Below are 26,349 nucleotides of genomic sequence, written 5' to 3'. Positions count from 1 at the left end.
GTACTAGGTTAAACCTTTTATTTGTTTGAAAAAATAAATCAGAGCCCTGCTTCTAACTTGTCTTTTAAGAGACATTGGGAAGAAAAAAGAGACAGACAGATACTGGGGAGGAGATACGGGTAAAAGGGCCTAGGAGGGTTTTGGTTTTCTCAGCTGTGTAAGCTCAAATTATTTGAAGACATTGCTAAGGTCCTCTTTTTCTTGACTTTCTTGAGCTGAAACAGATAAGACAGTTTCATCAGTGGCCCCTGGCAACACTGCCCCATCCCCATCTTCTCCCACCTCTCCCACCTCGGATGCCACTGCTGCTCTGGAGATGAACAATCCTCATGCCATCCCACGCCGCCACGCACCAATTGAACAACTTGCTCGCCAAGGCTCTTTCCGAGGATTTCCTGCTCTTAGCCAGAAGATGTCACCCTTTAAACGCCAGCTGTCCCTGCGCATCAACGACTTGCCTTCCACTATGCAGAGGAAGACTGATTTCCCCATAAAAAATGCAGGTAACACAGCCTCCACCTGCCTCACTGGGTGCTCTAGACTGAAACATTATCGTCACTTCCGGTGGAAACACTGATCCCACCAAACTAGCCCTCCACCTCAGGCTGGTTTATGGTTATATGTATCTCGTATCATTTCCCATTGGGAGAAAACTGAGGTTCATGGAGGGAGATGTGAATCATTCATTTCTCTTCAACAAACAGGTAACAGAGCCATGATAGAAATTCCTAGCCTGAGCTATAAGGTTTGTGGTTTGTCCTGATGGAAGTGTACTTATTACCTCTCCACCAACCTGCTTCCAAACATCAAGGGTCTCAGGTGTCCATTCTTATTCTTACCCTTGGGACCCAGCAGGGAATTAATTATAAAGGCTTTGGAAATACATCCAGTTAAATAGCATTACCGTCAGATGTACCAGAAGAAATGGATAAGTGCTCATTGTCCTTGTGGCTGGTTGGCTCCATAGGGAGGAAACTCTAAACGGGGCCTCCTGCATAAATCTAAGATCTGTTGTTCATCAGAGACAGTGGGCTTGCTCACACATATTCATTACCTTTCAGAACTGCCACACAGTCCTTTGTGTGGCTTCTGTACAGCTGAGCCAGCCCCGGTAGCTTTATCCTCATCATAAGATCCGGAGCTAAAGTGTCAGATCTGGTCAGTGCTTTTATTGGACTCTATTTTACTTCACTCCGAGACACATCTAGCCAGTGCTACAGGAGGCTATGAGGGAGCTCTGTCTCTATGCGGCACTCTCACTGGTAGTGGTGTAGAAGAGTTAGGTTCTTTTGACAGATGAAACTAGGCCTGAACAACAGTTGACAAGACGATTACCGAGGGCTGTGCCAGCTCTCAGCTCCTATAAAAACTGAAGCTCCAGATGCTTCAAGTACCTGTGTTCAGTCTCCTTCTGGAGCCGATGGGAAACAAAAACTGTCATTCTCTTTTTGCAGTCGAGCAGACAAAGGTTCAGCACACATAATTATCTTCCTCAATGACACACAGTATCCCAGAGTCAATATTAAGAACAAAGCCTCAAGCGTCCTGGACTTCAGTTCCCTTTGTCATGGTATCACAGTTCACATGAGGTACTTTGGAGGAAAATGAGAGTGATGACATTGTCATAGCTTATCGGAGAGAAGAGGACTGAGCATCCACTAGGGCCCTTGACTGTATCCCATTTTCTGATAGTTACTAAATTGCTTCAGAACCTAACTCAGACCACAGCCCTGTGAACTGGTGGGAAGACAAACAGGTTGCTCATGTCTTCCAGAAAGATCTAGATAACTGAACATCTTGGCACAAAAAGAACACCAGCTTCTCAACAGTGCCACACAAGAGAGAAAATAAATCTTGGGATTTGCAAGGGAGGAAGATAGTCCTTAGCACATGAATTGCTGACACTTTATACCTTCTCATCTGAAAAGCCAGTGAAATAGAGGTCAGTAAATTTTTTGAAGCTGCTTTTATAGCCCCACCTGACTGTTGAGGCTCTACCTTTCACAAGTAAGGGATGCATTATAAAATGTCGCCTTGTGTCATACTGTTATATTTCAGGATTATTTAGTTTTTCTTTCTGGAGCCATTTTCTCTTTGTCTTGCAGTGCCAGAGGTAGAAGGGGAAGCAGAGAGTATCAGCTCTCTGTGCTCACAGATCACCAATGCCTTCAGCACACCCTCCGAAGATCCCTTCTCATCCGCCCCAATGACCAAACCAGTGACAGCGGCGGCACCACAGTCTCCTACCTTTCAAGGTTAGTGCCCTCTTAGCCTGCTCAGCAGTTCTCTTTGAAAGTAGTGTTTTTATGGTGCTGCTCACTAACTGTAAGTTGGCATCTGAACTTCCCAAGAGCTGGTCAGACCCCTTCACTTCCTTGTTTGATGATGTCTCGGGTTGATTCATTTCCCTATTTGACAGTGTCCTTGTGCTTTGTTGCCTTTCTGTTTCCTGAGTTGTCTGCATTCATCCTTCTGCATGTACCTACCTGTCTCTCACCCCATTCTGTTAGGGCCTTCCACACCCACTGCTTCCTTTGCCACTTCACTGTTGAGTTAGTGTACCCAGCCAGTTCTCTAGAAGCACAGTCATCAGAGTTAGTTCTACTGTTACACTTTCCCTAGCACAGTGGTTTTCAACCCAGGGTGATTTTGCCCTTCAAGGAAAATTTGGCATTTACTGTCTGGAGACATTTTTGGGTTTCACAACTTGGTAAGGGGTGGTTGCTACTTGCACCTGTATAGAGGCCAGGGGTGCTATAATACTCGACATGCTTCAATGCACAGGCTAGCCACCCTCACAACAAAGAATTATTCTGCTCAAAATATCAATAGTGCCAAGGTGCCAAGCCCTGGACTCATCTAGTCTCCACCCTGTCTCAAGAGGCTCATAAAGAAAAAGGTACTTCTTCTGGCTCTTTAGTTCGTTTTATCTTCTGTAACAAGTATCCTAAAATTTGACTTTGTGGCATTTAAGGGTTATTAAAAGTTGTTTTCAGAGAGATTGAGCTAACAGTTGGTATTGACTCATAGGTAAGCAAGAGTCTATATAACTTAAGTTACAGACAGAATTTGAGCTCCTATAGTTGCCATCTCTTCATTTCTTTTAAGAGAGAGCTCAGAAAAAGCTTTGCTTTAGAGCCAGTATCCCGATCTTATTGGAGTAAGATACTGCATGCTTTTCTTCAAGGAGTCTCTTAAAAAAACCTTTATAGTCATGTGCACCAAATAGCTTTTCGTTCCACCTGACAAATATTTATAGTATTAGTAATAATAGGCACAATTTATTGAGCACTTAGTGCCTCCTGCCACATCATGGTAAGGACTTGTGCTTCGAGTTCCCATCTCAATTAATCTCCACACCCACCCTTTGAGGTAAGCATTACAGATAAAGAAAAAGAAGCTCAGAGAGGTTAAGTAAACTGTCCAAATTGCACTGCCAGGATTTAAACCCAGGTCTTTCCGAATATAGTACCTGTTACATTCTGCTGGCTGTATGCCTATCCACAAGGCAATATAGGTATAAAACTGAATAGAACGTAGTCCTCTCCCTGCATTTGAGGGCTGCTGGTCCAAGGGTGAGCTAGTCTTTCAGACAAGCCCTGGGGAAGGAGCACCTGTGTGTTAGCACGGTTGTCCAGTCCTGAAGGGGGGTGCGTATAGTGTAGGGTAGGGGAAGGTGCCTGCTTGTCTGCCCCATTCTAAATGTGACAGGTGGGCCGAAGAGGAGAAACTGATGGAACAGATGCCTGGAGTAACGGAGCAGGGTCAGGAGATTTTGATAAAGAGAGACAAGGAAAGAATAGTAGCTACTTTGAAATATTATGAACATTGCCAAAGGGAAGATATCTTTTAAAAAAGAGATGAAAGTAATTCTTCAGCCAATTACAAATTTATTTAGCAAATGATAACATACACCAAATTTGATTTATCATCTGTAATATGGGGATAATCCAATCTTAGAGTTTTGAGAGAATTAAATGAGATAATACAAACTGAAGTATTATTAACATAGTGCCTAGAACATAATACAGAATCATTATATTTATCTCATTGTTGTTCTTGTTGCCATAATTTGATCTTTTGGAAAAGAAGTATGAGAGGGAAATGCTTTATATGCATCATTATGCCAAAGGCTAAGCTGTATCTAAAAGAGTTAGCTTTTTGCTGCTTGTAAGACAAAGCAGCTCTGTTCAGTTTAATTTGAAATTGTTTTTCTAGGCTTCATTTCCTCTCTCTTCATACACATAGTCTCCTAGAACAGTCATTTGACTTTTTCAGTGCAGCTATTTTAATTGCAACCTCTGATTCTTTCTTTGCCAAAAGGTTTGTGTATTCACTACAAGCTGGTATGGTTATCCCAACCCCAACGTTTCCTTCTGTCCCACCGGTATTGCACATTGGCCTGCCTGACCCAGCTCTGAGGGGTCACCTGGCCGCCCTGCATGAATTAACTCCATTGATGTTGTCTGCTCCCATTGTAGCTAATGGCACTGACTCAGCCTTCCATGTGCTTGCTGCTAAGCCAGCCCATACCGCTCTAGCACCCGTAGCAATGCCTGTGCGTGAAACCAACCCTTGGGCCCATGCCCTTGATGCTACTAACAAGGGAATTGAAGCCACACATTCGGGTAAGGTGGCCACAGATGTTGGTGAGGATTCGGGGATCAGATAAGTGACCCTGGTTTGAAAACCAGCCATTTACCTGAGTGGGAACCAAGGAGGAGTCCTTTTAGGAAAAGTATATTCCCTCCTGGAAGTAAACTACTATTAAGATAGGATGGGGAAGGAGAAAGAACTAAAGAGGTTAAACTGATAGTTCTTAAGACTATCGAACAGAATGAACCCGTACAGATTCCTGAGCCCTGCCCTGAGGGAGGCCATCGCTGGATGTGGAGATATGCAGACAGGCCTGTAGGATGAGGGGCCCTGCCTCCTACAATGGCAGACCAAGAAAAAGAGCTATAAAAGCACTTTATTTTTGCTTTTCTGTGCTTTTTAATTTTTCTATAATGAAAATTTAACCATAAAACCAAAAAACATTTAAAGTCAGTTCACCAGAAAGACAAGGTGTGTGTGGAAGCCAGGCAGCAGCCACAAGGTACAGCCCAAGCCACTGATTATTTTCTTTTTGTTCAGTTAGAGCAGAAGGTGAATCACCTTGGGCCCTTTGGAGCATGTGCAAGGGGGTTTCTGTACCCTGGATTAGCTACAGCAGCAGGGAGGGATTTCTGATGCTAGCCAGCTGCCTGGATTCAATGCAGTTGAGCCATATCAACAGCTCCTCCACGTGGCTGAGACAGCAGCATGGCCTGGCGGGCTCTCTCTGTCCTACTACCGAACTGCCTCAGCTAGTAACAAAATAGCCCACTAGAGGGATTTGTTCCACATGCTAGGATCATTCAAACAACCAAGGTTATTGGGTGAAGAAAGAAGCCCCTGAAGACTGATTCTTTTGTCTCTTCATGTTGTTGGTTCCAGGGACCGAGTGGGGTCAATCTTCTGGTGCTGCCTCTCCAGGTCTCTTCCAGGCTGGTCACAGACGTACTCCCTCTGAGGCTGATCGCTGGTTAGAAGAGGTGTCCAAGAACGTCCGGGCTCAGCAGCCTCCAGCCTCAGCTGTCCCTCTGCAGCCAGTTCTGCAGCCACCTCCACCCACTGCCATCTCCCAGCCAGCGCCGCCTTTCCAAGCGAATGCATTCCTCACCTCTCATCCCGTGCCAGGGAGTGTGGTCCCGCCCCTGCAGCCAGCCTTTGTCCCTGCCCAGGCCTATCCTGTGGCCAATGGGATGCCCTATCCAGCCCCTAATGTGCCTGTGGTGGGCATCACTCCCTCCCAGATGGTAGCCAACGTGTTTGGCACTGCAGGCCACCCACAGGCTGCCCACCCCCATCCATCTCCCACCCTGGTCAAGCAGCAGACATTCCCTCAGTATGAGACAAGCAGCGCTACTGCCAGTCCCTTCTTTAAGCCTCCTGCTCAGCACTTCAATGGTTCTTCAGCTTTCAATGGTGTAGACGATGGCAGGTTGGCCTCAGGAGACAAGCACACAGAGGTTCCTACAGGCACCTGCCCAGTGGATCCTTTCGAAGCCCAGTGGGCTGCGTTAGAAAGCAAGTCCAAGCAGCGTACTAACCCCTCCCCCACCAACCCTTTCTCCAGTGACTTACAGAAGACGTTTGAAATTGAACTGTGAGCAGTCCCTATGGCTTATGTATTTTCTCTGTACTTAGGCAAGGGCGGGTGGGGGGTGGAGGTCAGAGCAGACTTTGTGTCCCTGATCAGTACACTTTCCACTAATCCCAAAGGTCCCAAGGAGCTTGTCCAGGCACGGAGTGCTGCGTGGGTGATTTTTTTAAAAAGTGGAGGAAACCATTTCTAGAGAAGAGCTGTCCTAGTTAGGCTAAAGAAGTCAAGAAAATGTCACCTTCCATCCCCCTCCTCCTGCCTCAACCCCTTACAAATCTCTGACAACAGAGAGGCAGACATATCTGAACAGGAATCTGTATTCAAAGCACACTTACTGGAATATAAAACACAACAGGAAGCAAAACTATCTCCCTTTGTTTTTCAGGCCATGCACCTGCCTCCTGTCAGTACTGGCCTGTCTTAGAGATCAAGAATAGGGTGGCCTGTACTTGGGCCGGGGACTCGAGGCAGGTGGTGCTGCCAGAATTCCCAGGAGGGCGCACCAGCAGCAGCCCAACAGAGCTATATTTTAGGGGTAAAGTTGAGCTTCCATTTTGAGTAAGAATAAATATTATAAATATATATCAAAAAAGCCAAAATCTTTATTTTTATGCATTTAGAATATTTTAAATAGTTCTCAATATTAAAAAGTTGTATGAGTTGTAAGTAATCTTGCCAAAGGTAAAAGGGTTAACTGTAAGAAATTGTACATAAGATTGATTTATCATTGATGCCTATTGAAGTAAAAAGAGAAAAAGCTGGAGGTGCAGACGGGATCCCTAGCTTATTTGGTATCAGTCATTGTAAGTAGCACATTGCAACAACAATCATGCTTATGAACAATACAGTCACTAGATTGTAGTTTAAAGAAAATGAAAGAGTAGTATTGTCCTGGTTTTAAACCTATGAGGAAATTCTAATGTCATAATTTTACTGGACTCAGTCTAAATGTGCTCTCTAGAGAATATGTATTTTCTTTTATATATTGCTGCAGTTTCCTTATGTTAATCCTTTACTTTGTTTTAACACTAAGGTAACAATGACATCATATCCATAGACTGGAACGCAGGTTACTGTGTCGGTTTGTCGTGTTTGTCTTGGTGGGTTTTGTTTTGTCCTTCTTATTCCCACAAGTTTTGTGGGGATGGAGTTGCTGGTTTTGTTAGGGTGTGTGTGTGTGTTGTCCTTGTCCCCCTCTTTTGTGGTGAGCATGTGTGTGTGTGTGTGTGTGTGTGGTCCTCGTCCCCTTCCTTTGTGGTGCGCAGAACATCCCATTGCCAGTAGCAGCCATTTGACCTCTGGTAACAACGCGAAAGCCCATCTCATTTTTACTTTTGAACGTTGGCCTTACAATCAAATGTAAGTTATATATATTTGTACTGATGAGAATTTATAATCTGCTTTAACAAAAATAAATGTTCGTGGTAGAAGCTTTTGCCCATGAAGGGCTGTTCTTTCCCCTTTTCTTTATTAGCCAATGAGTTGACTTTTAGTTCTTTTTGGTCTTGCTCTCTCCCCATTCTGCTGCAGCAGATCTCTAGTTTGGTGCCTAGAAATTCTTTTATTGGAACTAGTATATTCTTAAAGTTCCTATTTATATTAATTCTTTGGTTGATCCTAATTGCATCTCTAAGGTCAGATTCTTGCTGCCTAAAGTGTGGTCTGAACAACAGCATGGACTTCACCTAGGAGCTGGTGAGAGACACCGAATCTCAGCCCCTCCCCAGTCCTCATATGCAGAATCTGCATGTGAGCAAGATTCACAATCAGAAGTCCAGGGCTGGAGCAGTGATTCTCAACCTCTGATACAATCAAAACCACTTAGGGAGCTTTTAAAATCCTCGTGCCCAGCCCAAACTCCAGACCAATTAAATTCAAATCTCTGGGGAGTAGCATCCCAGGTTCAGTTTTTAAAAGGCTCCCACTATGGAGGAGGGTTGAGAACCAAGGGTTTAAATTAAGCTTTACTCTCACCTTGAACCTCAGCCCACTTATTCTGTGACTAGTTCTAAGAAGAGCTAACTGATTTCAAACTTACTTTCTGAAAATGTGTCACCCATAGACCAAATACTAGTTTAATTAAAGAACTGAAAAGTCCAAGAAAGTAGCCCTTATTTCCCAGATTCTATAGCAAAACCAGCCATGGTAAACGAAAGGGGATGCTCCTCTATATTTTTTTAAATAGGAAGAAAAAACAAAAACCCCTGCTCCAGCCCACGTTTTCTTTGTTGAATAACAGGTAGAACAAGTGTCCCTCACCCAGCCAGCATGGTGACAATTAAAAAAACCTTTCCCTGTAATACCTGTCTTTCCTGTGTCCTCATATAACTTTTGTCACTAGGCCCAGCCAGCCCTCTGGAGGATTTGTAGGAAGTTCAAGTGGAAAGGGACGCAAAAGCTCACTGAATCCAGACCTCTTATTTTAGCAGCAAGGAATTGGAGGTTCTGAGATGAAGATTGACGTCTTCCAACTCAAACCATTTCTGAAGCCACTTCCTTGTTATTACATTGCCCTCTCTCCCGTGGATCCCCCGTCTTGCTGTTGCTGTTTTTAATAACAGTCTGGCTTTTATCTGGCAGCAAACATTTCGCTTCACAGATTCCTACTTAAGGAGGCGGGGCTGCTCGCTGGTCACCGTACAGAGCAGGCCCATGGATCAGCTCCACCCTGGAGTGAGGCGACCCTCATGGCCAGCTCTGCAGTCTGCCTCAGGAGGGGGGCTTCAGGCCCCAGCTTCCACAGGAAAGTAAGGAGCTTCCCCTGTTCCGTCATGCTCAGATAATAATGCAGCTGCTACTCTTTTATCCCAAATCCTTACACTGAGCCTTACTGTGTTCCACTTTGCTGAGAACTTTCACAAGCAGCATGCTGGTAACCATGTGCACAGATGGGTTCGAAGTTGGTTGCTATTTACTACTTAGAAGGGTGAGAGAAGGACTAGAGCAATAGAGCACTGTGTGACCCCAGATGAGATCTGGATCTCGCAAAGAATCCTTCCCTGCCACAGCAGGAGTTACAGAGCTGTTAACTTTGAAATCATTATGCACCTTCCTATCCAGCTTTAAATGAAGTGAGAACCCTGGTAGCTTGTTGTAAAACACAGTGACCTGATCCTGTGTAACAGAAATTATAGAGGGAAGGTGTAAAATAAAGGGTGACCTTATCCAAACAGATTTCTCTTCTTGACAACTCAGCAGCTACCTGTGGTCAGGTCAGAAGTGCAGACACTGCTGGGGACTCAGAGGGAAGCTGGAACGGCTGCTGCTGAAGCTAAACACTGGCTGCGTTGGGGGTGGGGGGTGGGGGGGTGGCATTGCCTCCAGAAGATACCTCCCTTTGGCAGCCACAGAGGGGAGGGCGAGAGTCTCTCTGCCCTCCTCCCCAGTCCTCTGCGTTGTTTCAGAACTGGGGCTGGAGCCGGCCTTCATCCCTGCTGCCAGACTGGCTGAGCATGAGGCTGGACACGGGAGCAGCTGGCACAGCAGAAGCTGGCATAATACTCGTTGCCACAGAGCTGGGCCCTCAGGATCAGCTCACAGTTGGCCAGCTCCGGCTGGTCGATGCAGTCCCTGCTGGGGTCCCTCTGCTGGGCAGCCCCTGCTGCAAAACAAGGGGGAGAGAGAGTGGTAAGGAAGCTTTGTGTGCGCGGAAAATTGTCACCTACCATTTCATGTCCTTAAAAAGAAAGTGGCACTGTGACTGCCAGCTCCCACCCCCCAAATGCAGTTATTCTGTAACCTGGCAACACCTATATGTACAGCTTACAAGGAGAGATCACAATTTTCACCCATTTTTTTTTCAATTATACTTAACATACAATATTACATTATAGTATTATTGCCTATATTCCCTGTACTGTACATTCCTGTGACTGTTTTTATAACGGGCAATTTGTACTTCTTAATCCCTTCCCCTTTTTCGCTCATCCCCTCCAAACTCTGCCCTCTGGCAATCAGTTCTCTGTATCTGAGTCTCTGTTCATTTATTTTGTTTTTCAGATTCCATATAAAAGTGAAATCATATATTTGTCATTTTCTGTCTTACTTCACTTAGCATAATACCCTCTAGGTTCATCTGTGTTCTCACAAATGGTAAGATTTCATTCTTTTTTATGGCTGAGAAATATTCCAGTGTATGTATATACCACATCTTTATCCAATAATTTATTGATGAAAACTAGGTCGCTTCCATGTCTTGGCTATTATAAATAATGCTGCAGTGAACAGAGGTCCATATGTCTTTTCAAATTTAGTGTTTTGGATTTCTTTGGATAAATACCCAGAATTGGAATTGCTAGGTCATATGGTAGTTGTAGTTCTAATTGTTTGAGGAACCTCCATACTGTTTTCCATAGTTGCTGCACCAATTTATAGTCCCACCAACAGTACATGAGGGTTTGCTTTTCTCCACATCCTCAACAACACTTAATGCTTGTTGATTTATTGATGATATACAGTCTGACGGGTATGAAGTGATATTTCATTGCGGTTTTAATTTGCATTTCCCTGATGGTTAGTAATGTTGAGCATTTTTTCATATATCTATTGGTTATCTGTATGTCCTCTTTGGAGAACTGTCTATTCAGAACTTCTGACCATTTTTTAATTGGGTTGTTTGGGGTTTTGGTGTTAAGTTGTAAGTTGTATGAGTTCCGTGTGTATTTTTTATATTAACCCTTTATTGGCTATATATTGGTGAATATCTTCTCCAATTCATTAGGTTGTCTTTTCATTTTGTTAATGGTGTCCTCTGCTGGGCAAAAAACTCGCTAGTTTGATATAGTTCCATTTGTTTGATTTTTCTTTTGTTTGCCTTGCCTGAAGAAATATGTGCAGAAGTATATACATATTACTAAGAGTGATGTCAAAGAGTTTACTGCTTGTTTTCTTCTGGAAGTTTTATGGTTTCAGGTCTTATATTTAAGTCTTTAATTGATTTTGAGTTTATTCTTATATGCTGTAGGATAGTGATCCAGTTCCACTTTTCTGCATTTATCTGTCCAGGTTTCCCCAACACTGTTTATTGAAGAGACTATCTTTACCCTATCTGCTTCCTTTGTCACAGGTTAATTGACCATATAGGTATGGGTTTATTTCTGGGCTCTCTGTTCCATTAATCCATATGTTTGTTTTTATGCTAATATCGTGCTTTTTTTGATTACTATAGCCTTGTAGTATAGTTTGATATCAGGTATTGTGATCCTTCCAAATTTGGTCTTCTTCCTCAACATTGCTTTGGCTATTCAGGGTCTTTGTGGTTCCCTACAAATTTTAGGACTATTTGTTCTAGTTCTGTGAAAAATGCCATTGATATTTTGATAGCGGTAGCACTGAATCTGTAGATTGCCTTAGGTAGTGTGGACATTTTAACAATGGTAATTCTTTTTATCTCTCAGCACCGTATGTTATTCAATTTATCTTCTTCAATTTCTTTTGTCTGTGTCGTATAGTTTTCTGAGTACAGGTCTTTTACCTCCTTGGTTAAATTTATTGCTAGCTAGGTTTTTTTTTTTTTTTTTTTTTTGATGCAGTTGTAAACTGGACTGTTTTCTTGATTTCTCTGATAGTTATTGGTGTAGAAAAATGCAACTGATATACGAACATAAATTTTGTATTTTTATTACTTTACTGAGTTAATGTATTAGTTCTTATCATTTTTTGGTGGATTCTTTTTTGTTCTGTCTATTATATCTGCCAATAATGACAGATTTACTTCTTCCTTTCCAATTCTAATGCCTTTATTTCTTTTTCTTGTTTGATTGCAATGGCTACGACTGCCAGTACTGTGAGTACGATAGATTCGTCATGTATGGCTTTTATTATGTTGAGGTCTGTTCCCTCTTTCCCACTTTTCTGAGAGGTTTTTTAAAATCATAAGTGGATGTTGGATTTTTTAAAATAATTTTTCTGCATCTATTGATGTAATCATATGATTTTTGAACTTCATTTTATGTGGTGTATTATGTTAGTTTGATTTGCAGATATTGAACCAGCCATGCATCCAGGAAATAAATCCCACTTGACTGATTATCATGGTGTATGATCTTTTTAATGTATTGCTGAATTCAGTTTGCTAATGTTTTGTTGAGGATTTTTGTATCTTATGTTCATCAGGGATATTGGTCTATAATTTTCTTTTTTTGTAGTGTATTTTTCATATTTAGGTATCACGGTAATGCCAGCCTCATAAAATGAGTTTGGGGACCTTACCCCCTCTTTCAGTTTTTTTGGAATAGTTGAAAAGGATAGGTAGTCTTCAAATATTTGGTACAATTCACCTATACTCACTTGGTCCAGGGCTTTTGTATGTTGGGATTTTTTATTTTTTTTTTAATTATTGATTCGGTTTCATTAGTAGTTATCATTCTATCCAGATTTTCTGTTTCTTCCTGATTCAGCCTTGGGAAATTGTATGTATTTATTTGGACCCTCCCTGTCCCCCTTTTTTTTTGAGGAGCCTGGCTAAAGTTTTCTTAATTTTGTTTATCTTTTCAGAGAACTAGCTTTTGGTTTCATTGATCTTTTCTATTGGGTTTTTTATTTTTTTTACTCATTTCTATTCTGATATTTATTATTCCCTTCCTTCTACTTACGTTGTGCTTAGTTCTTTTTTCTGGTTCCTTTTCATGTAATGGTAGATTATTTGAGATTTTTCTTGTTTTTCTGATGAATTTCCTATATTACTATGAATTTCCCTCATAAAACTGCTTTGGCTGCATTTCATAGATTTTTTTTTTTTTTTTTTTTTTTTTTTTGCGTTGGGGGGGATCATTTTTTTATTTTCATTTGTCTCAAGGTATCTTTTAATTTCTTCCTTGATCTCATTGTTAACCAGTTCATTGTTTAGTACCATGTTATTTAGCCTTCATGTGTTTGTGTCTTTTTCAGTTTTCTTCTTGTATTTTACTTATAGTTTCATACCATTGTGATCATAGAAGATGTTTGATATGATTTCTTAATTTACTGAGGCTTATTTTGTGGCTTAACACGTGATCTGTCCTGGAAAATGTTTTGTACACTTGAAAAGAATGTATATTCTGCTTTTAGGTGAAATGTCCTAAAAATATCAATTTAGTCCATCTGTTCTAATGTATCATTTATACCCTCTTGTTGGATTAATTCCTTTATCATTATGAAATGCCCTTCCTTGTCTCTTGTTACAGCCCATGTTTTAAAGTTCTTCTCTGTTCCTGTCTTATTCTCTTGCTCTCTTATATGTTGATGACTTTCCATAGTGTCATGTTTGTGGTTACCATGTGCTTCACATATACCAGCAATGTTTATAGCAGTGTATGGTAAGTTGATAGTCACTTAAGGTCAAACATTTTAAAATCACTACAATTTTACTCACCTTCTCCATGTTTATGGTTTTGTCATTTTTTATTTATTTGTGTGTGGCCTTTAATGCATCATTGTAATTACACGTAATCTTCCTACTTTTGCCTTTTAACCTTTTTACTAGCTTTATAGTTGATTCACTGCCTTTACTAAGTGTTTGCCTTTGTCGGTGAGAATTTTTTCTTTCCTATATTTTCTTATATTTGTATCTATTTTTTTCTACTTAACTCTCTTTAACATTTCTTGCAATACGTAAATTTAATGGTGATGAACTCCTTTAGCTTTTCCTTGTCTGGGATATTCTCTCTCCTTTGATTCTAAATGATAGCATTGCCAGATAGAGTAACGTTGGTTGTAGGTTCTTGTTTTTCATCACTTTAAATATTTCATGCCAGTCACTCTGACATGCAAACCTTCTCTTGAGCAATCAGCTGACAGTTTTATGGGAGCTCCCTTGTAGGTAACTAACTGCTTTTCTCTTGCTGCTTTTAAGATTCTCTTTTTTTGTCTTTAAGCTTTGGCATTTTAATTATGATGAGTCTTGGTGTGTCCTCTTTGGGTTCACCTTGTTTGGGATTCTCTGTGCTTCCTGGGCTTGTATGTCTATTTCCTTTGCCAGGCTAGGGAAGTTTTCCATTATTATTTCTTTGATAGGTTTTCAATACCTTTCTCCTCTCTTCTTTTTCTGGTGTTATGCCGTGAGGCAAATGTTGGTTTATCCCAAAGTTCCCTTAAACAATCCTCATTTATTAAATTCTTTTTCTTGATTTTTCACTAGTTTTCTAGATTTCTGACTGGATCCTGTGCGTCATCTACTCTGCTGTGACTCCCTCTAATGTAGTCTTCATTTCAGTTATTGTAGTCTTCATTTATGACTGGTTCTTCTTTATTATTTCTCTTTGTTCAGGTTCTGAGTTCATCTATTCTTCCCCTAAGTTCATTGAACATCCTTAGAATCAATGTTTTGAACTCTATCTCTGGTATATTGCTTGTGCCCATTTCATTTAGTTGTTTTCTAGGAGTTTTGCCCCGTTCTGTCTCCCCATTTTGGCTGACTCCCTGTTTTTGTTTCTATGTATTAGGTAGGTCTGCTATATATCTCATTCTTATGTAATAGGTGTCCTGTATGGCCCAGTGGAGCAGTCTCCCTCTTCACCTGTGCTGGGTACTCCAGAAGTGTCCCTTGTGTGTGCCCTCTTGTTGTAACTGAGCCTCTATTGCTGTTGGTATGTCAGTGGGTGTGACCGACTCTCAAGGCTGACTGGCTCTGAGGACCAGCCATGATTACAGCAGACAAAATGTTGTATGGGGGCTGACCTCATGGAGCAGGAGCTGCTTTAACAGAGCTCTGGTACCAGCCAAGTCTGCCCATCTGGTGTGTTGTTTGTGGAACTGATTGGTTCGTGCTCTGGTGTGTTCTGAAGCTGGCCACTGGGTGTGTTAGTTCTGGGGGCTCTTGGGAAGGGCTCTGGTGTAGGCTGAGGTAGCCACCATTTTTGCCCAGCTTAGGGCTTCTTGATGGAAGCTACAAAGTGATCTGCGATTGGTTGCCAATTGTACTGGGCTTAGAGGTGCCTGGGAGAGGCTAAGCTGTGAACCAAGGCCAGCTGCCACTAGTGCCAGGTTTGTGGCCACTTAGTTGAAGCTACACTCCAAGCCAGTACTGCCTGTAGCTTATACCAGGCTTGGGGCCATCCGATGGGAGTTATAATGCAAGTTGAAAACAGTAGCCTCTTGTGCCAGGCTCGGGGCTACTTAGCAAGAGGTACAGGGCATGCTGAGGCCAGCTGCTGCTTGTTTGGGGTTTCTAGACCTTAGGGAGATTTTATGAAAGTTTGCAGCCAACACCGCTGCTTTTGTGGAAAAGCCACTGGAAGTGGCTCAGGCTGGCTATAGGTTAGGTGGGATGAGGTGACCAGTGTTAGCCAGGTTAATGGAGAGCTCAGATTTGGCAGCTACCTGCTCCTGCCAGCGGGGTGCAGGGAGGGCTCTAGAAAGGAGCAATGGCTCTTGCCCAGAGACTGCTGCCTGTAAATTTACTTCCTCTCCCATATGTCCCTGGTACTCTTTAAGCTGCTGCCCCCTCCCCACACTGAAACCCAGAATGAGTGCATTTGTGCATGAGTCCCTCAAGGGGAACAGCTGGGACTCCTGCAGCCATCCCACTTGGACTCAATCCCTGCTAGTTTTCACAGTCAGGTGTTATGGGGACTCCTCTTCCTGGCACTGGTGCTCCAGAGTTGGGACCCCCTACTCTCAGGGGGGACCTCTGAAGCCAAGGTATCCCTCCCAATTCTTAATCACCACACTGTGGGTGTGGGGCCTCCCCATTCTGCCCCTTCTACCAGTCTCATCATGGCTTCTGTATGTCCTTAGTTATAGGACTTCTGTTCAGCTAGTCTTCAGGTGGTTCTCAATAATGGTTGTTCTATAATTCAGGTATAATTTGACGTGATCGTGGAGGAAGTGAACACAATGTTTATCTACTCCGCCATCTTGACTGGAAGTCAATTTCCACCCATTGTTGGCCTCACTTTAGTACATAGTCGTCCCCCCGTTATTCTTTTGCAGCCTCAGCCCACTGTGCAGCCCATCGCAGACTCCCAAATACTGACTGACTAGGTGATTGAACGTCTCTGGAATTAACTCCCCACCCTTACTGTTGAGACATGAAGGGCTGAATGACAACTGCCTTGGCCTGTAGATGGGGAAAAAGAGAGAGTAGGATCAGACCTAAGGAAAATATTGAGGTGGCAAGAGCTATCTTGTCCTCTTGCTCTCAGTTGGCTCTCTCCACCCTCAAATTTTATGCCTTCAATAATCCCAGCTGGTCTTAGTCTCTTAGTTTCCCATATTTCTGGGTTTTCCTCTTCCCCCCAAGAAAATAGTATTAGGCAAGGTGATAGGAAAACAGTTCGGTGAGCAATGGCTCTAATACTATACTGAGCACAAAGCACTGGTTGCCTCCCCCTCCGCGCTGCCTAGGAGCTGCTTCTGTATCTTCTAAGTCCCTGTATGAGTTTTGCTCTGCTGCCTCATCTTAGGACTGAAGTGGCCTCTCTACTATCTTCCCTTTTGTTTCTGGAAGGGGCTCTTGCTCCTCACTTGACCTAGGCCTGAGTAGCACCTTCCCTAAAGTCAGATCGCCTGGGCCTCGGGAAGGCTTATCCCCACTCCCCCGTGCTTCCTTCCAAAGTGCAACTAAAAGACTGTGACTGTAAAGGTTTGTTAGGTCAGTATAACGAGTGCTAAGTACGTACACTTACATGAACAGCAAGCCATTTGTGCATGTGGTTTAAAAAGTCTGTCCCTTTCATATCAACCCTTGGGCCTGTCACAATGCCCAGAGGTTAGGAGGTGCTCAGCACCATGGTTAAGCACACCAGCTTCGGAGCCAGACTTCCTGGCTGCGGTCCTGGCTCTCCTACCGACCAGCTGGCTGACTTGGGGTGAGATACTTAAGCTGTCTGTGCCTCTGTCTCCTCGTCTGAGGTGACGATAATAGCCCGTTGGGCACGTAGTAACCATAACTAAATTTCAGGGTTTAACTGTGTGCCCCACTGCCTCATTCCCTCTCATTTGAAAAGCTGAGTGACCCCCTGTGTTTTATCCCTCTAGTATTTGCTGTTTCTAACCAACCTTTTCGGCAAAAAGGTTGAGAAGTCCTCATAGCAGAAGTGTGTCCCTTACTCTGGAGTGGAACTGGCTCCAGCACCACTCCTACCCTGATGCTACCCTAATTCCAGTATGCCACCAAACCAGGACTAGAGCAAAGGGAGACCGCCCCGGAAAACCTACGTGGCTGAGCGCAGCTATCTGAATCCTAATCAGTGGAATGAGTACGGCTGGGAGGGAGACCACGTCTAGTCAGGAAAGAAGCTCCCAGAGTCTCTAGGATGAGCAGCACGCTCAGCCGGCGGGGGTGGGAGAACAGTGGCCTGACCGAGGCCGTGAGTGTTGTTTCCAAGAGGCAGGTCACCTCAGACCATTCCGGCTCGACAACCACACATCCTCAGGAGGCCGCACCAGCCTTCATCAAGCAAGTTTCTGATTGTAAGTTGTTTCCCACAGAGACACGTCTATAGCTAATCACAAACACGACCGTCAGGGTCCTCCCAACAGCTCTCTTTCTCAAATAAACCTGCACCCTGGTTTGTCGCAAGTCTTGGCTATCTTGTAGACAAGAGATTCATTTGCTGGGAATGACCAGAGGTGAAAAGCAGCCCCTGCAGTAGGGTGCTGTCACTGAGGTAATGTGTACATGCACTCGTCACGAAGTATCCGGCACCTAGTCGTGCCAAGGCTGGGCCTGGGCCCCGGGGATGTGGGTCCGTCACTGTTCTAAGGAGCTCACAGACTGGAAGCCTGGGTGTCAGTCTGACTCACTAAGCAACATCTCTACCCTGGACCTTCAGCCTCCAGCACCGGCCAGTTCCCACCCTCACTGTGGCAGCCAGGAGGCAGCCCAGCCCCTGCCCCGAGTGGAACAGTGCTCCTCGGGCGGTGCTGCAGCCCTGACAGCCATGAACGCCCCGTCCCGCAGGCCAGCGCAGGGAGCGCCCTGGCCCACCCTCCCCTGGGTCTGCAAGCCCCATGAGAATCGGCTACTGGGCCTGGGGCTCTGCCCTGCTGTTCAGACTGAACTCAGACCAAGGATGTGTGGGAGGGCAGGCTGGGCACTGGGCCGAGCTCCCCCTCCCCCATCCCTCTGGCTTATTTGACTATAGAGCTCTTGTGAGTGAACATTAAGCCACAGTCTGTTTCATCTATTATGAGATTAAACACTTATTTTCATATTTTAACACCTGTCAAATGGGACTGCATATGAATTGATGGTGTCTTAGCAATGTGCCACTTAATCAACAGCCTTCTTTTTGCTTAATGGTATAAAAATAATGCATCTTACAATACGGTATTTAGATTTGTTGAAATTTGATAACTCAGAATAAGAGCTGGAGAATAGAAGGCTAAAATATCAAATTACTAAATAATACCAAGTGAAATTCTTTGCACTTACAGGTGTAATCGTTTAATGAAAAGGACATTAAATAGTCAAAAGACCTAGGTTCTAGCACCAACTTGGCCATGAATTTGTTGCGTGACTTGTGCAAACATCACTTGAGCTCTCCAGATAAACTGTCTCACTTGTAAGACAGCAGCACTAATCTCTGCCCTTTCCTTTCCGGGTTATGTGATCAAAGGGCCACAAAGGCACTTTCAATCATAGGACCATGTTTTGCCACCCTAATTAAAATGGACAAATTTTAATGACCTTTCTGCCTTAAGTATTATAATGAAGTTCCAGTCAATCATATTTCTCAAAACCAGTAAGTCTAAAAAAGGATATTTAACATCACCTATTAAGCTATTACCAGAGAGATGCCTACCGTACGCATGATTTCCTTCATCCTCACTATAACCCTATCAGGCGGTGAAGTAACCCACTGCACAGATGAGGAGAGGGAGGCTTGGGAAGGTTACGCCTCTTGCCCCATGTCATAGTACCAGTAACAGGCAGAGTGAGCCAGGGCTGGGACCGGGTCCCTTAGATCGAAGAGCCTGCACTCCTCATTCTGCCTCGCGAGCCGGCTCTTGGGACGAGCAGGCCTGCCTTACCCGGTGGGAGCACCTTCACCTCCGTGCTGCGGCTGACGGCTTGGCTCCCACGGTAGGTGCTGCAAGTGTAGGAGCCCTCATCCCTGGCCCGCAGGTTGTGGATCAGCAGTGTGCCGTCTGGGGACTGGTGGACACGGTGGCCATCAGCCCGTATTGGCAGCCCGTTCCTGGAGGGGAGAGAACACTGGGAGAGCTGTCCTGGGCCTCTGGTCTTCAGGCCCCAGGACTGACTGTGACACCGCTCCCAGGGTCCCAGGGCCTGGGAGCAGAGGAAAGAGGCAGTCAAAGACCATTCCAGAGCCAGCTGCTCCCTCTTTGTGGACAGATGACCCTCGCCTCAAGGAAGAGGTGGGATAGGGTACCCAAAAGATAGGACATTATCAAAGTGAAGTAACTCAGAAGTGACAAACGAGCTCCCAGCAACTGAGCACAGTGGTCTAATTACTGTGAATGTGCCTGTTTCCCACAAAGGAAGCGCACCTCCCTTTTCATTAACAAAGGACTCAAAAACAGCCATGAGGTGCCAGGCCCTGTGCTGGATGAAGGGCATAGCACGCTCTGCCTCCAGGGCGCTGGGGTGGGGGTGCAGGTGTTTGGGGGAGACTACCCTGAGGAAGACGGCTAGCCGGCTAGTGGAGCCCTGACCTGCGGAGAGGCTGCAGCTGGTGGACAGGGGGACATGGGGACTCAGGAGCGCAAAGGGAGGTCAAAGCCACAGCAAGAGAGTGAGTGAGAGGAAGTGTACGTGGGGCTGGACCCTGGGGTAGCAGGGGGGTGTCTCCAGGACTGACAAGTATTTGTACTTTGAGAGGATGGCTGACTGCAGTGGGGGATGGGGGACAAGCCTGAAACCAGACTAGTGGCTGACACAGGCAATAAAGGGGCTGGAATGAGGGTCACATGTGGGAGGTTGGGGGAGAAGAAACCAAGGCTCAGGCTACTGGGTAATGGGGATGTCCCTCCGCCCCGGAGGAGAGGGGACAGGAAGCAGTGATGAGGGGTGAACGGGAGGTTGTTTTCCACTAGTTTGCATTTCAAGCACCTGTGAGACACCAGGAGGCCTCGGAGTTGAGGTCTGGACCAGGTTGTGTTTCACCACTGAATGGCTGTTTGCCCAAGATGCAGTTAGGTAAACCGAGGACCAAAGACAGACCTGGAGGTACACTGGCTTCTAAGGGTTAGGTATGAGGAGATGTGCCAGCCAGGAAAAGAGAAGCAGCAGCCAGAGAAGCAGGAAGGACACCAGAAGACGGCTGTTGCCTAGAGCCAAGGAAGATCTCAGGAGGCCCAAGTGGTCAGGGGAAGGACACAGGCCTTGAGGGGACTGGGTCATGTCCAGAGGGTGTAGGAGCAGGTAGGAAGCTGATGGCCTTGGCCAGGGCGGCCTCTGGAACAGGCATGGATGTGAGGCCCCAGTACTGGGGCTGAGCCATTAGTGGGGGTGGACAGGTGGGGACACCCGCTATAAACAGCGGAGCTGTGGAGAGGAGACTGGTAGCAGGCCCGGCTGCAGGGAAACACAGGGTATGTTTGAAAAGTGGAGTCCTGAGCATGTTTGCTGCTGGGAAGAGCCAGGGGAGGAGGGCCCACTCCCTCGTGGCATCACCTCTCACTTGACCAAGAACATCCTTGCCCTCCTCAGCCTTCAAGGCCCAGACAGTGTCACCTCCATGACCAGCCCTCCTTGACTCTCCCAGATGGGAGGCGACCTCATCCTCAGCGTGCAGACAGCACTTAGGACAAACCTCTGGAGCTTCGAGGCTCTGGGCTATCTCCTGCCTGAGAGCATGTAGGAGGCTCAGATCATCCCAGGATCCCTGGGGAGTGTTTTAGGGCTCTGAGTATCCTAGGATCCCAAGAGCTTAGCCTACTCCTGCTGCTCAAGGAGGAAGGAGGCAAAAAAAGTGTGCTGAATGAATGAATCAGACCAGTTGATTTGGGGTAACAGGCCACTGAGTCCCCAAAGCCGAGTGTAGCCCAGTGGTTCTCAACCCCAAAGAAGATTGTGCCACTAGGGGACATTTGGCAACTCCTGGAGACATTTTTTAGTCATGACTTGTGAGGGATGCTACTGGCATGTAGTGAGCAAATGACATGGATGCCGCTGAACATCTTACAATGCACAGGACAGACCCAACAATCAGCAATTATCAGGTCCAAACCAGCAATAGTGCCGAGGCTGAGAGCCCCAGTATGGCCCAACCAACAGAAAGGAACGCGGTCCTGCAGGGCCGCACTGCGTAAGGCTGGAGGCTGGAGTGGGAGAAAGGGCCGTGGGGGCAGCAGTGACAGCAGCCTCCCTGCAGCAAGGCGGCCCCCGCGCTCAGGCTGTACAACCTCAGGTGGGGATCTGAGGGTCAGCCTGCCAGGAATGGAGCCTCACCTGGACCACCTGATGTTCACGTTTTCTCCTGCCACTACACAAGGAAGCCTGGCCGTGTCACCTTCTGGCACCGTCATAGCAGAGGGCAGCCCCGTGATTGTCAGCTCCCCTGGGCCCAAGGCGGAGGCACTGTTAGCTGCTATACCGATTCTGCCCAACCTGTGCCACCTGACCTCAAAGGCCACCAGCCCCAGTCACCTTTCCCTTCAGGGCTGCACCTTACCCAGAACTCTGAGCTGGACCCATCGCTGGGCTCGGTCCCGCCCATTGAAGGCGACACAGGTGTAGAAGCCACCATCTTCCACAGCCACTTGACTAATGATCAGGGAGCCATCAGGCTGCTGCTGGTGTCTAGGGACCAAACAGAGTCAGGGGGCTCCATCCCACTGGGGTGGAGGCTGGGGGAGGCCGAAGGTAGGGGAGGAGCAGGGTCTTCCTTTCCCAGGTGAGAGTGGCATCTGACCGAAGGGTCAGCTGGCCTCCAGCTGCCAGCACTCTCATTTACTTGAAGATGCCTGACTGTTAACCCTGGCAATAAATCATGTCAAGTTTTCTGATATAAAAGAATTCGGGTTTCTAGTTTTTGGTATACTCATTTAGTAGGCTCAGATCCTGATTCTGCCACTCAGGAGCCGTGTGGTAATAAGCTTCTGTGTGAAAAATGGGGACAGAATAACACCTCGCTCAGTGTGGCTCCTCTGCAGATTGTATGGTGGAGACAAGCCTCAGGCCACGTGGGTCAACAAACGCAGGCTGCCTACTTAGAGCCCGAACAGTGTCTGCCTCCTTCCCTCCCTCGGCCAGCACCTCTGATAGCTGGCCTGGTACTTCTGCCCACCAACCACCCTCTGGAAAGGCCCAGAGACCGCATGTCGGTCCACCCAGCGGCTCCATCTCATGAAAGCCCCTGACTGACCAGAGGTGACTCCTGACTGGCACCTCCTTCCCCCAACAGCCTGGGGTGGGGTGGGGAGAGAAGCTTAACAAACCTGGGAGAAGAGATGGCCTGCCCATCTCTCTGCCATTCGATGGATGGGGGTGGGAAGCCCTCAGCGCGACAAGTCAACCGGATCCGCTGGCCTGGATGGGCATCTACCACTCCAGGCTGGTTCTGGTGCAGGTGCAGTCTGCAGAATAAGCACCCCACAGCCCAGGGGGGCCCCTTGCCTCTGCCTCCCTCATTCCCATCCATGTCTGGGGATGGGCCCTTTTCCCTCTCCAGCCAGATTTAGCTTCCTAAAACTACCACTGTTCTGGAAAGGACCCTGTAAATAACTACTTGGGCAAAGTCTAACTGCCACCTCCACTCTCCCACCACCCCCAACCCAGAATCCCAGACTCTCCCCTCCCCACCCTGCACATGACTTCGTTGTTGACCTGGGCCCTCCAGCCCTCTGCATCCCCTCTGTAAACTGTGCCCTTCTTCAGGGCCATCTCAGGCCCCTACCTCCTGATGCTCTTCCCTTCCCACAGCTCCTGAGTCCTGGGCCCTGGCCCTGCACTGTCCCACTTGCCTGGGGTGCGAGGAGGAGGCCCCCCATCCTCCTCAAGAGGCTGAGCTCAGGGACCCATGCTTTTCTAGTGCTCACCTCGCAGAGCGCTGAGCAAGGGTCAGCAAGCCCGGTCACAGCACCCACTGGCCTGGGGACCCATCCACCTTCCCCTCCTCTCACTCACTGAGACCTCCATGGACCCAGGCCCTTGGGGGGCAGGGGGAGGTATTGCCACCCTGTTACCTGGTCCTGGGCCACGAGTGAGAGGAGGCAATGGCCCCCGGACCTCCAGCATCCGCCCCTGGGCTGGAGACCCGAGGGCTGTGGCCCTGGCTGGGGTCCCTGGCCTGAGCGAAGTGTCTTGTCTCAGCCTCAGACAGCACGGCCATGTCACTCCCTGCCATGAGACCAGGAGGAACAAGGGGTGAGCTGTGGGGAAGAGGAGGTGGAAGGAAGGGTGGGCCATGAGGCCAGTGGGGGACGTGGAGAAATGAGGTCCATAAGGAGCAAGACCTCCACTCCAGTGCAACTGGAATACACAGTCCCTGCCGCCAGGATGCCTGGGTCCAAGGAAGCACCCTACTCCCTCCGCCACAGGGGTGCCCAGCTTAGGCCCTCTCAGCCAGTCCACTCCACCACGGGGCCCCTGAGAACCTGTGTGGGGAGGGGCACAGAGACCTGTGATGCGCAGCTGGATCTTCGGAGAGTCACGGCCTGACCTGGTGCCACAGCTGTAGATGCCAGCATCCTCTGCCCGCAGGGGGCTAATGACCAAGGAGCCGTCAGGCTGCAGCCTGTGCCTGAGTGAGTGCAATGGGAATTGCACTCTGGGCTCCCAAGGACAACAAGGAGCCCAACCGCCTCAGGTCCCAAGGCTCTGTAGCCCCCACTCACCCTCCCATCCCAGAGGAAATCAGAGAGGCTGCCCAGAGGGCAGGGGGTGCCTGCACACACCTGTCAGAAGAGATGGGTTGCCCATCTTTCTGCCACTGGGTGTGGAGGTCCATGGAGGTGCCGTCTGGGCAGAAGAGCCGCACCGGCTGCCCCAGGGCCGCCTGCACCAGAGAGGGCTCCGAGCCTGCCAAACTGATCCTGGAAAGATGGGAAGTGAAGACCCGCCCTGCTGGCACGTGTGGCAGGGCCAGGGACTACTCCTTCCTCCGTGTGTCCCATCCTGTCACGGGCACTTGCAGGGCCAGAGGTGTCATGGGAGGCCACACTCCAGATGCCCGTAGACTCAGCAATCCACCCTCCCAACCTCCCCGGCACGCCCAGGACACAGCCACCTCGACCTGTTCCTGTAGTGACAGGAGGCACACAGCCCAGGGACAGAGTGTGGGAGAGACAGCACGCTCCAGGCTCATGTGGGGGACTGAACCACACTCCTGTTTTGTTTTTAATCTTCCCAAATCTCGCATTCACGTGACACAGTCCCAAGAGTAATAGCAAATGGAACCGACCCCACACCTATGAGATAATGTCACCATTTTACAGGTCAAGAAACTGAGGCTTGGAGAAGTCGAAGGACTTGCCAAGTGATGAAGCCTATAAGCTCTTCCAGCTAGACAGACCCTGGGTGCCCTGGCAAGATGGGCGGGAGAATCCAGGCACCTCCAAGTACCAGCTGCCTGACCTCCGCAGCCTGCGCCTCCCCAGCTAACGAGGCCTCCAGGCAGGGCAAGTTAGAGGATTTGAGGTAAGGGATGAGGAGAGAGGACCGGTTGACCTCAGGGTTTTAGCTCCAGCAGGCTCAGCTCCTGGTCTGCGTCCCTCCCCTCCTACCTGGGAAAGGGGAGGCTCACCTGTAGGAGGAGCTGTGAGAGGATGGTGCTGGCCTCCCGGCACCTCCGCCCAGTCCAGGGGCGCTGCGCCCCAGATCCTGCTGGCTTCCATGACTTCTGCCGCTGCCATCTCTGTGGGTGCTCTGGCCAGCAGCCCCAGGCCCGGGTTGGCGGGGCGCATGTTGAGACCCCCGGCAGCTGTTCATGCACTCGTCCTCCGAGGCGAAGTTATTGGCGTTGCCGTGGCAGCCGCCATACCAGAAGCGGTTACAGCGGCCCACGGAGGCGATGAAGTACCAGCGGGTGGCCCAGTCTGTGCAGGAGCCGAAGGCGTTGGGCAGCAGGCACTGCACGGGGTATTCTGAGGGCAGGGAGGACGCATGGCACCCAGGTGGCCAAGAGACATCCACCACCCCCTCAGAGACAGGAGCCCACCCCCATTTATGAAGCACGCCCACAACCCTGCCAGGGCCCTGGCCTGCCCAGGTCCACAGCAGCCTCTGGAATCTCCATCCACCTCCACCCACAGAACTAGACCCCTCTAGAAGGTCAGGGCTGGCTCCCTCACGCCCCTCCCTACCCCTGACCAGACCACCGGAGTGCACACCCTTAGCAGCCCAAGGGCTTGACCTTGACACGCTCAGCAGGATGAGGACCCAGCCCTGAGCTCCCAGGGGCCTGTGCAGATGCCCAGTGAGGGGCCCAGCCTGTACCCAGGGCCCTTCGTCAACCTCTGAACTTACCCCCGGCCCCCACCTGCCTGGCCCCCACCTGCCCCTTCTAGCAGCCTCCTCCCCAGCACAGCCTGCTCCAGCTCTCCATGTTCAGATGTGCCCATGGCTGGCCCCTGCTTAAAGCCGCCTGCAGACACTGGCCACCAGCCTGCCTAGCTTTCAATGTCCCCTTGTTGGTCCCCAGAACACCCACCCATGCATCCCATGCTCTAGCCTCAATAACCTTCCTCCAGGACTCATCCCAGGCAGGGTGGGGATACCCCATCCACCTCAGCACTGACCACCCTGCACCATCTCTGCCCCTAGAGGGGTCTGAGGCCCTAGGAAGAAGAATGAGCCTTCCTTCTCTGTGGGATCCCCACCCACAACTCTCTCCAGCCCCCAGAGCAGCCAAGAGGCCTTAAGTGCAAATGTTTGAAAACATTGGACTCTGTTCTCTGGCCTGACACCTAGAAGGTGGTCAGTATATATCTGCAGAAGAAACGAACGAACAGCTGAGCCTAAGAAGGTCTCTGGCTTTGTTGGGGCACAGTGGGACCAGCGCCCACCCACCAGGATGAGGACGGGCCCCTACTCACCATAGTTGGGCTGGCCCACGCAGCCTTCCCCAAAAGGGCCTGCTGCGGAGGCCACATTGTCATAGCAACAGCCAAACTGGGAGCCTCGGCACTCACTGGGCTCACTCTGCTGGGCCTGGGCCTGGGCTTGGGGCGCCTGGGGTGGGGGGAGTTGGGAATAGGTCTGACTCTTGGCAGGACTCTGGGGTGCCTGGGAGAGGATGGCAGGAGGAGGAGGAGGCAGACTTGTGGGTGCATAG

At 48.0% G+C, this 26,349-nt stretch overlaps 2 protein-coding genes across 12 annotated transcripts in view; one reads left to right on the top strand and one right to left on the bottom strand.

The window, feature by feature from the left end:
* The window catches only part of NUMB (NUMB endocytic adaptor protein), a 136,452-nt gene extending 128,835 nt beyond the window's left edge, over positions 1-7,617 (top strand). For 8 of the 11 annotated variants that reach the window (XM_090271106.1, XM_090271108.1, XM_090271110.1 and 5 more), the window contains 4 exons: positions 216-503; positions 2,106-2,255; positions 4,482-4,628; positions 5,479-7,617. In XM_090271106.1, the coding sequence (XP_090127232.1) occupies positions 216-503; positions 2,106-2,255; positions 4,482-4,628; positions 5,479-6,194 (1,301 nt within the window). In that variant the 3' untranslated portion in view covers positions 6,195-7,617. The remainder of the gene's footprint in view (positions 1-215; positions 504-2,105; positions 2,256-4,481; positions 4,629-5,478) is intronic. The other 3 variants (XM_090271112.1, XM_090271111.1, XM_090271109.1) reach the window with 2 other exon arrangements.
* A 1,871-nt stretch (positions 7,618-9,488) lies between these two features.
* PAPLN (papilin, proteoglycan like sulfated glycoprotein) overlaps positions 9,489-26,349 on the bottom strand; it is a 33,275-nt gene continuing 16,414 nt past the window's right edge. The window contains exons 17-26 of the mRNA XM_090268366.1: positions 26,111-26,246; positions 24,820-25,159; positions 23,972-24,109; positions 23,696-23,817; positions 23,261-23,414; positions 22,514-22,651; positions 21,748-21,875; positions 21,525-21,633; positions 19,142-19,308; positions 9,489-9,788 (exon numbers count right to left, since the gene is read on the bottom strand). Coding sequence (XP_090124492.1) covers positions 9,613-9,788; positions 19,142-19,308; positions 21,525-21,633; positions 21,748-21,875; positions 22,514-22,651; positions 23,261-23,414; positions 23,696-23,817; positions 23,972-24,109; positions 24,820-25,159; positions 26,111-26,246 — 1,608 coding nt within the window. The 3' untranslated portion in view covers positions 9,489-9,612. The remainder of the gene's footprint in view (positions 9,789-19,141; positions 19,309-21,524; positions 21,634-21,747; positions 21,876-22,513; positions 22,652-23,260; positions 23,415-23,695; positions 23,818-23,971; positions 24,110-24,819; positions 25,160-26,110; positions 26,247-26,349) is intronic.

Source organism: Furipterus horrens, unplaced genomic scaffold (genome assembly GCF_987537825.1).
Source record: "Furipterus horrens unplaced genomic scaffold, mFurHor1.1.pri manual_scaffold_3, whole genome shotgun sequence".
Taxonomy (NCBI): Eukaryota; Metazoa; Chordata; class Mammalia; order Chiroptera; family Furipteridae; genus Furipterus; species Furipterus horrens.
Note: the sequence above shows the minus strand (reverse complement) of the source record. Positions and strands in the feature narration are given on the sequence as shown.